The 12,313-nt window shown below is 37.9% G+C and overlaps 2 protein-coding genes across 7 annotated transcripts in view; one reads left to right on the top strand and one right to left on the bottom strand.

Moving 5' to 3' along the window:
• Positions 1–12,313, bottom strand: part of WASF1 (WASP family member 1) — a 153,857-nt gene that overhangs the window by 56,895 nt on the left and 84,649 nt on the right. For 2 of the 5 annotated variants that reach the window (XM_079149140.1, XM_079149143.1), the window contains exon 1: positions 2,590–3,021. The exons of 1 other annotated variant lie outside the window; for it this stretch is intronic. The gene's annotated coding sequence lies outside the window, so the exon portion shown is untranslated. Of the gene's footprint in view, positions 1–2,589; positions 3,022–3,054; positions 3,136–12,313 lie in introns of those variants that run through there. 2 more of the 5 variants (XM_079149141.1, XM_079149139.1) reach the window with 2 other exon arrangements.
• CDC40 (cell division cycle 40) overlaps positions 3,308–12,313 on the top strand; it is a 43,485-nt gene continuing 34,479 nt past the window's right edge. Inside the window, exons 1-2 of one of the 2 annotated variants that reach the window (XM_079149129.1) lie at positions 3,308–3,331; positions 3,533–3,782. In XM_079149129.1, the coding sequence (XP_079005255.1) occupies positions 3,594–3,782 (189 nt within the window). In that variant the 5' untranslated portion in view covers positions 3,308–3,331; positions 3,533–3,593. Of the gene's footprint in view, positions 3,332–3,366; positions 3,783–12,313 lie in introns of those variants that run through there. The other variant, XM_079149128.1, reaches the window with a different exon arrangement.

Genomic DNA, 12,313 nt, shown 5'->3' with positions numbered 1-12,313 from the left:
TTCTAATAACAATCTTTTAAAAGTAGTTTTGCTATGAAAGTTGACTGAATTAACTCTCCAATAAGGAAATCAAAAACTACTATCTACTATAATAATGAAAACCAAATACTTGGAAAAGATATCTTAAATTATTCCTAAAATTAAGCAAAATGTATACTTATAGTATTACCAATATTAATACATTAAATATGAATATATGGCTATGTACAAACCCAAAAAATAAACAAAGTAGCCCCATACCTTACAAATGATCACAACTATGTATTTTGGATTGTGCCATTTGAATTTTTTTGTTTCTTTTTTGCATGCTGGGGATTGAACTCAAGGCATGCTAGGTAAGTACTCAACCACTGAGCTACATCTCCAAGCTGATTCATGAAAATTTTTTAATGAAAAAATCTTAACATTTTCTAGATATTTTATTTTTCACAAACTTGATTCAATTTTCTACTTATTACCAAGTCATATAATGTTTTCATCAGTATTAACTATTTATACCTACAACTACAACTATATACATGTATTTGCTACAGTAACTAATTCTAGAATTAAAAATGCTTGATAGATAAGAAATTCTTCAATTTAGAGCCATATCTCTCTAAAGCAAAAATCGACATAAATCAGTCCATTTTAATGTGCCAAGGAAATTCTAAAAACATTTCTAATGGTATTTTACACTGAAATTGTCATTATTCACTAACTAAAATATTTAAATTTTCTTTAAAAGTACTAAAAAAATCTTTATAGAATTTATAAATACTACCTAGTATTATCTCCATTTACACATAAGGAAATCAAGGCAAAAGGTGTCCATTTTGTAAATTGCAAGGTCATCTCCTAACCAAAGAACTGATTCTACACCATCAACTTATGGGTGCGCTACTTCTAAGTTCCATTTAAACAATTACTGTACCTTAAATCTGCCTCTGCAACGCCTATGTGCAATTCTGTTTTTTGAAAAGGGTTAATGCAACAAGCTTAAAACAAGGAAAAATGGAAAAGGTGGATTACAAAAAGAAAAAGAAAAAAACATTTTTGGTAGTGAATCATTTATTTTAAAACCATGAGACTTAAATGATAATCTTTAGCATAATAATCAAGTAATCAACAATTGTTTCTTATGCTTTCAAAATAATACTTCATTTTTCAGGTAGATCATGCAAAACTGAAGTCTACTCATTCTTGTAGAAAGAAGTTAGAAAAATAAGAAAAAAATTCGTAACAAGTAAATACATGGTATTGCAAAGAAAATAAATGAATAAAAATAAAACTCAGCTAAATTAAAGAATGTTCTATTAAAACCCCACCTTAAATATTAAATCCTTCCTTTCATTCAACTCAAGGCTATAATCAGTAATCCAATATTCTGCTGCTAAAAAATAAACACAAAACTTTACCTATTCAAAACGTAATGTAGTTTGTTTTCAAATATTCAGTACAAATACTTTTTCTAACAGAAACTTAGATCATAAAGGATAAACTGCTCCTGAGAGTTCAAACTTAATGTTCAAACTTGCATTGGTAATTATACAATGCTATCAACAATTATCAAATGAAAGTTATCTACTATACAAATTGAAGAGCACAGACGAGTTGAATAGCCAATAAGTCGATTGCATCAATGACTGAACTAAAATATAAGCCTTAATATGTAAATCTAACACCTCCCAAATTAAAAAAAAATAGAACCCAAGGCACACCTTATATAGAAAAGGATAGTATTAGAACGAATCATATCAAAGTACCTACTCTAGTTGGGGTTTAATTAATTAATCGGTTACAGGACAGGTCATGAATGCTCAGGTCGGATATGCTTTCTTTTCATCATTATTCTAGTTCATCATCTGTAAGTGCAAGAGGTGTCAGAGTACCGAAGCTAGGGGGCATGCTGTAGCAAGGGGAAAAGAAAAATGCGAAAGGTGCAATGGATGCTGCATAGTTGAATAATTATCTGGGTGGCACAATGGGCGAGTCCTGTCGACATCAGAGCTCAGTGAGCGGCTCCCCAACTCTGCCCGAGGCACCACCCCATTAACAGGCATCAGAAGCGACGGCACCGCTTAGCCTCTTCAAACGAAAAAAAGGATGTCCGCACTCGCTTTACCGTTCAGTCTTTAGATAGACCCACGGCACAAACATGCAAAGGCACGAGCTTTCTTCACAGAGCCTCGGGCACGTACAGCCAGCAGGGGCTTCTCCGTCACCCCGGGCTGCAGCCACTCCTAGAGCGACAAGGCACGGGGGTGGCTCGTGGGTGCTGGTCGGCAGTGGATCCCAGACCATGGCACCTCAGGTGAGACCCGCAGTCTCTCCGCCCAGAACAGCCTTCAGCCAGTCAGTGCAACCGAGACCCAGACGCACCCGCCGCGAGCTTCCTCAGCACCCAGCCCGGTGGCTGGTGGGCGGCAGGAGCTTGGGAAACCCGGAATGGGGGTGGGGGCCATCGCGGGGGAGGCGCGCCCATCAATCCCCGCAACCTTTGCGGACCGGAGATCCATACACACCTCTCAGCTCCGGTCGGCAAGAAGAGTTCCTTTCCCAGGACCCCCTCCCCCGAAAATAAAAAATTCCTGAGAGACTCGCGCTCACCGTGAAATCGTGGGGGGCTCTAACCTTACCCCTTCTTCATGCTTTGGCGGCGGCCGCCGGTCCCGCTCAGCTCGGGGACTCCACCTGCAGCCCACAGGAGCGTCGGGCTCCCGGGCGGAACCCGCTTGGGCAGCGGCTGAAGCGCAGGGCCACCGGGAATGCCGCCTAGGGCGCCTGCCGGTCGCCGGACCCACGGTGTGTTCGATGCGCGAGCGAACAACACCGCGAGCCGCCGCTGCCCTCCGCCCGCCCCCTCCCCGCGCGCGACGCTCCACAACCGGGCGCGAGGATCCGTGCCAGAAGCGGGGGGAACCGCGGCACTCTCTTTATCTAATCTTCCATTCTTTCCCCCAGCAGGTACTCCTGGCCACCCATACGTTTTCGAACTTAAGAGTCTCACTTTCTCCTTCAGCCCCCAGAGCCCAGGTGCAGCGGTGGTGGGAAACTCAGCTTCCGCCCACTCACCCATCAGAGGGGGCGAAGAACGCTCTTCCCCCTTTCCTGGGTCTCTGTGGTATTACCCAATCCTTAGTTTGGGGGAGGGGGACGGAGAGAACCGTGCTTGGCTAGGGAATGAGGGAAGATGATAGCCAATTGAATGAACCATCCATTCAGGGGCGGGGTCTAAGGGAGGCCTTCCTGTACCGCACCGCCCCCTCGCTCCAAACTACACTTCCCACTGTGCCTCTTCGCACTTCCCGCCGCGCTGCAAGCCGGGAGTGCAGGACCTCGAGGCCTCAAGGTATTTCAGAACTGCTAGTCTCTAATCGAACCAAATAGGTCCTGAAAGTTATAAACTATTATAATCCCCTGTCCTTTCCTAAATGTTTCAAAATTCCCCGCCCGATTTTAGTTATCCTAGTGATTAACTTATCGTTTCAAAATGTTATGAATTATTTCTTAGTAAAGGAGGTAAATAATGTGTTCCGTGGTAATCTGCCAGGACCTGGGAGCCGCTGCTTCTTCCGCCCGGGCCTTGTCTGTGCAGAGGATCTGTTGCCGTGATGTCGGCTGCTATTGCAGCTCTGGCCGCTTCTTATGGTTCGGGTTCAGGGTCCGAATCGGACTCGGACAGTGAGGGCAGTAGGTGTCGGCTGCCAGCCGCCGACTCCCTCATGCACCTGGCTAAGTCGCCTTCGGCAAAGCCCACTCTGGCAGTGGCGGTGGACTCGGCTCCGGAGGTGGCAGTTAAGGTAAGTGTTTTGGCCACTGATGCGGTGCCGGAACTGGCTTCAGCTCCAAAATCCGCGGTCGCCAGTTTGGTCCTGAGTTACCTCTTAGTGCAGAGAGATAAGTTGCTAACCTGTAGATCTCTTGTTCCCTCATGCATCTTCCTCCGGAGAAGCAGAGAACTGGAAGCTCGGGACAGCTCTCCATTGCTCTCTGCCCTGGCTTCTCACCTTCAGAAAGCAAGTGCGAAAAGTGGGTAAAATTTGAGCTTGGGATATGGGTGTAATTCCACGAGATAAATAAAATTAGATCAGGACTTCTCAAACTAAATATGTGCTTTCACTCGAAATGAGTAGTGGTGTGAAGAACTAGGTTTTACCCGAGTTTTACTACTTGTGTGAACTTGGGCAAGTTTTACAACCTCCTGTTTCCTCACCTGTACAACTGTGATCATTTTTAAAGCACTTATTTATATGAGAGAATTATCGAAAAGATTAATTGAAATTATACAAATAAAGCTTATACCACAGAGCCTGCTATCTAATGGGAATGCAGTAAGTGTTAGCTATTGTGATTATGTATGTTAATGCATTGAGGAAAGCCATTGGGTTTAAAAATAATGCATGATCCTGATGGAGGAAGGTGATAAGGGAAGAAATTGGGTCCTATAGTTCTTTTAACAAACATTTACCAAGCAACTATTATTCATCAGGAACTAAGGACTGAAGCTGCAGAGGATGGAGGCATCTTTGCCATCATGATGCATACATACATTTTAATGGAAGAGGGAGCTAAATAATTGTGATCAAATAAAATAGTTACAGGTTGAATTGACTACTATGAAGGAAAAAAACGAGGTACCATAATGGAGAATAATTTTGATAGGAGTGTAATTTTGGTAGGTTGGTCAAGGAAGTCCTCTCTGAACAGGGTCCTTCAAAGAACAAGAAGCTAGCCCATGGAAGTGAAGGTAAGAGTTTCTAGGCATAGGTGACTGGCAAACCTGAGAAAATAGAGAACTTAGTTTGAGGAACTGAGGAGAAATTGATGTGTCTAGAGCTGGGTGAGAGTATCTACTTGTTGATAGTAGAGCTCCACGTGGCTGATCCAAAGCTCATGGTGTGGAGGAGAGACTGTACAAAACTTTCTTTGTAAGTTGTTCCCAAGTCTGCTGTTATGACTAAAGAAAATTTTTACAGGTTTTTAGTGAATTTTACTTTTTATTAATGGACATGAAAGAATGCTTGGAATTCTGTCTTTATAACAAAACTTTCCCAATTAAAACCTTCCAGTAGCCTCCTGATCTTTATTCCTTTCACAGTCAGCTCTTTTGGAGCTCTCTTCACCTGTTTCCATTCTCCCTAACCCAAGGCAGTATGACCTGAGCCTCTTGGAAAACTAACCTCGCAGAATGATGTCGGAGGCCTTCCAGTAGTCAACTTCTGCCATCTGCCTTGAATGTACATCAAGTGACACTCACATACTTCCTCTTTCTCAAAATATTCTCTCCCTTTGATGTCACTGGTCTATCCTTAGCTTTCTGGTTCCATTATTCTGCCCTCTCCTTCAATATTGGTGTTTCCAGGTTTCTGCCCTTAGTCCTCTTTACACTTCACACATTCTCCGGGATCTTTACCCTCTCTGCCAGTGCTTCTGATAGCTCACAGGTGACCACTGTGGAGTGAAAAGCACAGGTTTGTGTCAAGACTCAAGGATTCAAATCCTGCCTCCATTGCTTACCCACTTGGTGACCTTGAATGAGTTACTTAAGGATTCTATGCCAATTTTCTCATTTTTAAAGTAGATTTAACATTAACTTCTATCTCATGGAGTTACAAGAATTATCCTTAAGCTTGTAAAGCAAATTTAACATTACCATGCTCATACTGACTGAATGTTAGGTATTCTTATTTCCAGTCTAAACTTGCTATCTTTAGACCTAATAAGTATCTTTCCCAGAATGATTGGATACCTCCAAGTCAGTGTGCTGAAAAATTTTCTTTCCTTCAAAATTCACTTCTCTTTTTCCCATTTTGATTAATGACTCCACAACCCACTCATTAATCCAAGCTAAGAGCAGAAGGGTCATCCTTTTCTCTTTCTTTTTCCTCTGCCCCTGAAGCTAGTCATTCAGCTGATTATAACATTTCTGCTTCATTAATTTTTCTCAAATCACTTCCTTCCTGTCTATTGTCACTGGCACAGCCTTCATAGTTTCCTTATTTCTCCCAGGAATTATTTTTGACTTTTGTTTCTCAGCCTTTGCTTTGGGGTAGTGGGTCCTTCTCATTGTAACTCGGTGATATTTATCAGATCTCTTTCCTCTTCTGCTGCCACTGTTTAGTTCAGATTTTGAGCTAAACAGATTCTAATCACTTCTACAGACAACTATAGCCTTGTAACTGGTCTTTGTACTTTCTCCTTTTTTATTTTCCATACCACAACTCCATTCTGTCTTCCACAGAATTTAGAATGTTCTTTCTAAATTCTAGTTTCATCATGTCAATTCCCTGCCCAAAGACACCATGTTGCCTATTAGATAATTTATAAGTTCCTTATGTAGCATGTGAAGCCTGCCATTATTCCATGATGAAATCTTTATAAAGCCCAATTTTCTTTTCACCTTTCAAGATTTTGCCCACACTAGTCTCTTTGGCTGCAAATCCCTTGCTTCATGCTACTCCCACACCCCAAACTCTGCTGCTCCTCAGTCTCAGTGCGCTTGTTTCCTCCTGTGTCTACCAGAAGCCCCTTTTCTTATCTCATCTGTAGCACTTGCCACATTGCTGAGATTTAACTTTTTACTTTTCCCTGGACTTTGAGACTCTGAAGCCCGGAGATTGTTTTGTCTATTCCTTTATGTTTCTAATGCCTATTACACTAAAGGAAATATATTTGAAAGGAGAATGGAAGAAAAAATCTTAGTAAATTATGTGCATTAAAAATCTGAATTTTAGAGCTGAGCGGGCAGTGGCAAGATTGGAGGGGGTCTTTAGAGCTTACTTAGTTCAGTCACTAAGGAATTACTTCAAAAAATTAGGAAATCCAGAAGGAAGGTTGCATAAGATAACCAGAGATCTGTTAGAAGCAGAGCTGGTGCTAGTCTCCCCAGCAATCTTGATTGCAAACTGAGAAATTAGTAGTGTCCTTACTGTTGGTTTGAGAACCAACACTTACTTATATGAAGGACTGAATGGAGGGTGGAGCCTATACACTGTAAATATAATGATTGCAAGTGATTGGGAAATGATCAAGGAAGGAGATGTGAATTCAGCATGCAGATAATTTCATCAGTATTTAACTAATTGTGTTCTGACTAATAGCAAGTATTTTGGCAGGAAATAAATTTATGCAGTGTTTTTCATCCATCTTTTCCTGAACACTTATGAGATTGAGCATCTTTTCATTTTTGTGTTGGTTATTTGATTTTTTTTTTTTTCTTTTCCCTCTTCAAAATGACTCTTGAGTTGGCCTTTCTCCTTTTGGTTTGTAAGGGATACTGTCCTTTGTCAGTTTGTGGCAAAAAGAACTTTTCCAGCTTATAACTTGTCTTCTCATTCTTTTTTTTTTTTTTTTTTAACTATCTTTTGTTAAACAGAATAGTTTTTTTAGTCTTATTAAATTATTCCCTTATGGATTGTGATTCCTGTTTTGTCATTTGAGAAATCCTTAACCCAAAATCATGAAAATATTCTCTTTTGAAAGTCCTACATGTTTGCTTCTCACATCTAATTCATTCACCCACGTAAAATTAATTTTTGTATATGGTGCAAGCATTCCTTCTTCCTTTTTTTCTTGCCTTTGTGGGGGAGGTTATTGAGGATAGCGCATGCTAGGTAAGCACTGTACCACTGAGCTACACCCCCAGCCTGATATGAACATTCTTAATGCTATGACTTGATATTTGGTAAGATAATCCCTCCACACACACACCACCACCTTTTTGTTGTTGATTTTTAAGAATGTTTTGGCCCTTCTTGACCCTCAAAATTCTATATACTGTTTAGAATTAACCTGTAAAGTTCTGTTAACACCCAGGTGGAATTTTATTTGCGATTGCATTGAATCATAGATCATTTTGAAATCTACTCATTAATTTAGGTCTTTGGGTTTTTAATTTCTTCCAAACATTACAATCTTCTCCATCAAGATTTTATACAGTTCTGTTGCAAGTATTTCTAAGGACCTATTATTTTTATGCTATTATATTAATAATAGCATTGTTTTTTCCAAGTATTTAACTTTCAGTATTAACTACTTACAAAATCATACCACCTGTAAATATGGCATTATTTTTTCTTTCTTTCATTCCCTATTTGATTAATTTTATTCTTGCCTTGCCATTCTTGCTAAAGACCTCCAGAAAATCAAAAACAAAAAGATAGAAAAAGGATATACAGGCAAATTCTAACCAAAAGAAAGTTGTTTCTGGTTGTATTAAGGTCAATAAAATAGACTTTAAATAAAGAAAATGTTAATAGAGACAAAAAGGGTTATTTCATAATGATAAAAGGTTCAATTAACAAAGGTACATAACAGTGTAAACTCAAAATGTTTAAGCAAAAATTTACAGAACTGCAAGGAGAAATCAACAAATGTATAATCATAGTGGGAGATTTTAATACACCTCTCCGTTGTTGATAGAACAAGCAAAAAGTATCAATAATAACACAGGAAATTTGAACAATATCCAAAGATACAGTTTACTAATCTGTACATGTACTAGTAAACTGTATCATTTAACATAGCACTTAATGTAGACTATAGTTTTCTAGCACCAATGAAACATTTTTAAAGAACTGATCATAAACAAGACCAGGGATTGGCGAATTTGGGTGAAAGACCAGATAATAAGTATTTTAAATTGTGTTGACCACATATCCTTTTTTAAACAATGCTTTTAAAAAGTAAGTACCATTCTTAGCTTATTAGCACAAAAAACAGACTGTGGGCTAGATTTGGCCAGCCCTGTACTGAACTGTAAAATGAGTCTCAGTAATTTTTCTTTTCTTTTTTTTTTTTTTTTTGGTATTTTTTAAAGTTTTTTTCATTTGTTGTAATTTGTTGTACATGACAGTAGAATGTATTTATACATTTTGATAGATCATACATAAATGGAGTGTAATCTCATTTTTCTGCTATACATATTACAGGATCACATCAGTCATGCAGTCATATATGTACATGAGTTAATAATATGTCTCAGCAAATTTTAAATCACATATGCTGACATTCTCTGACCACAGTGAATATATACTAGAAACTAGTCACAAAACAATAATTATAAAATTCCCATATTTGAAGTTTGTGAAATTGCACTTCTAAGTAACCCATAAGCCAAAGGAAAAAAAGCATGACAAAATGTTTTGAACTGAACAATAAGAAAACATTACTCAGTAAAACTTGTGAAATGCAACCGTAGCAATAAGTTTTTTAAAAGTTAGTTTTATGTACATTTAGCAGAAAAGAAGAAAGGCAGAAAGTACAGTATGCTAGACATCCATTTTTTTTTATTTCTTTCCTGTTCTTTCCTTGTCATCATTTATAAATTAAGCACTCAGTTTCTGTTAAGTAGTTACTTCTATAAATTATACTGTGTCTGAATTAATCAGTACCTTCAGCTTCTTAAAATCCAAAAACGAAATCCTCTCACCCTTATTTTAGTTATTTTTATGTGGGGTGTGTGTGTTTGTGCGTGCATATTTGTACACATACATAACACGTGCCCTACACAAGATGATGGTGAAAGATATGTCAGATTTTGCACATTAATAGTCATCACCTTAACTAGGAATGGAACCACCATATGACCATCAGCCGTACCACTCCTTGATATTTATCCAAAAAAACTAAAATCAGCATACTGTAGCAATACATGCATACCCATGTTTATAGCAGCACTACTCACAGTTGCCAAATTATGACTAGCCTAGTTGTCTGTCAACAGATGAATGGATAAAGAAAATATGGTATATAAATACAATGGAGTTTTACCTAGCCATAAGGAAGTATAAAATTATGTCTTTTAACAGGAAAATGGATCAAATTTAAGAAAATTATGTCAGGGTAGTATGTTTTCTTTCTTGTGGAAGCTAGAGAAAAAAGTGGAGATTAAGGGGGAGAGAGGTAAGGGGTGTCTTATGAAAATAAAAGGGAGACCAGTAGAGTAGAGGAAGAGGACCAAGGGGAAGGAGGAGGGGAGGGAAAGACCAGATAGTGGGGAATGGAATTGGCCAAATTATGTTATGTGTATGTACAGATACGTAACAACGAAGCCCCACTGTTAGGTACAATTAAAATGCACTAAAAATGATTAAAGGACATAAATAATCACTTTAAAAATGTAATAAGCCCTTTTGGGTTACCAGAACTGCTTCTTAACTTGCTTTAAAGTTAAAAAAAATAAGTAAATAAAAACAACCTGGCTTTCTCTCATTTCAATCAATGACTACATTACTTTCCCCAAGTGGCTTTCCTGCTTTATTTAGCATAACCAACTTGAATAACATGAAAATTGTGCATCTAAGTTTGAAGCACAGATTTAAATTTCTTCTTGGGTGATATTTTTTGCTATTCATGAACTCCCAGTTGGCCTACTGTTAAGAGCCAAACTCAAAGGATATCCAAATTTCTGTTTTCTTATTTCATCATCTATACCCCCATTTTAAGAAAGTCTCATCATTTCCAACTTCTGGGGGGATGAAACTATGCCATAAATTGAGAAGTACTTTATGATAATGATCAGTAATTGTCATCTGCTTTGCAGTGTACTTGGTGATTTCATGTCTGTTTTCTTATTTGTACACAGGCAGAAATGTGAAAAAGACGGAAAAGGAATTTTGTTTATTCTCAAATTAATATGAGTCAACAAGAGATAAACTGTTTAAACTTATTGGACCCACAGGATGCCCTTCAGTTATACTACACTTTAATTTTTGTGGATAATTGAAAAAGTAGAAATCTTTTGTAATTCTGTGGTAATTCCAGTTCCTAGCCTAATTGGTATTGAACTCCTCATGGGTATTAAAACAAGGTTGTGGTATTGTCCAAGTTCTTCTAATTAAATGTAAAATTAACAGCCATTCATTTTCTGGAGAGTCATTCTGTTCTATAATTTTAGTAGGAGCCAGACTGGGACTGATTTTGTATTGTTTATTAGTTGCCATCATTGCTTATATAAAAGGTAATTTTTAAAATTGTACTTTGCATTTAAAAATTGATGTCTCATGATACTCTGCTGAAACTCTGCTCAATAGAATTCGAATTTAGAATATTTTAGATACCTTTAGTTGGAAAGATTTGGTAACCCATATGATAAAGTGGTTCTAACAACTGTACTCTATAATCCCTCATGGATTTGAAGGTGACTAAACTTCTTGTTCTTTTAAGCAGTTAAAAGTATTAAGAAGGAAAAGATTTCATTTAGTTTTCATGCAGTTTAAGCAATTTGTATGTAACCCTTTTAATTTTACAGTAATGAGTTTGATATTGGGCTCAAGGCAAGATGCTATCTATAACTGTAATCTTTTAGGTGACCTAGCATTTGCACCCCCTTCATAGAGAGGCTTAATGTAAAGAACATCCTTGTTCACCAGCCAGTCCCCTTTCATCTTAGGCTCAGGGCTATAACTTGGGCTTAGCCAAACAGACATATGCACCTAAACTTTCTAGTCTGAAACTACTCTGCAAAGAAACAAGGAGTGAGGATTTTAAGTGACAGTATTGGCCAATATTTTCTAGTTTCTCACACCAGTAGCTTCAACAGCCAGCATCCAGTGGCAGCAATAGCAACTTAGCATTGATTTTGAGAAATAGTAAACTGTTGTCTTCACTGAATTGGTTCTGTGATATAACTGATTGAATTGTGATTCCATCTGCAGACTCACCTTTTATTTCTGCCTACTTTTCAAAGCTGATTCTTTGTCCCTTCTGGCAATTTTAAGAGAAATGCATAAGGATTCAATAGCATTTAATCTGCCTATGAGAATTTCTGTTGATTGCAACTAAGAACGCTGACTGATAATACCTAGTTCCTATGCCAATGATTTTTCTTCCTTTTGTTGCTACTTCGGTCTCTTTAACATTGTTCGTTGTGGTTAATTTAAACTCTCTTATCCTTATCGTTAATTCTTTTAGTACCTTGGGCTAAGTGACTTAATCTTGCTAATACTTAACTCACAAAAGTGTTATAAATATTATGTGAAATAATGTATCTACCCTAATGCTAGCACATTAGTGTTTTCTTTTCATAGTACATAACCTCTTTTAGCAAAATGTATAGTTCATTTATTTATCAAATGAGTTATGGTCTATCTACTCCACCAGAATATAAATTCTACAATGACAGGTATCTTTGTCCATTTCTATGGGCCTAGAATAGTGCCTGACACATAATAGGCATACTGTTAATATTTGTTGAATGTTAAGCTCTGGTCTTGGTTTTTAATCCTCCAGAGCTTATAATTCTGAGCACCTAATTTTTTTATGTGGATGAGACACAGGAAAAAATAGAATAGAGCTTGGTAACTTAATGTAGTGCTGAAAATTAGATCTA

This window comes from Sciurus vulgaris (assembly GCF_902686455.1).
Source record: "Sciurus vulgaris genome assembly, chromosome: 7".
In the NCBI taxonomy this organism is placed as follows: Eukaryota; Metazoa; Chordata; class Mammalia; order Rodentia; family Sciuridae; genus Sciurus; species Sciurus vulgaris.
This window is presented reverse-complemented; position numbering and strand designations above follow the sequence as displayed.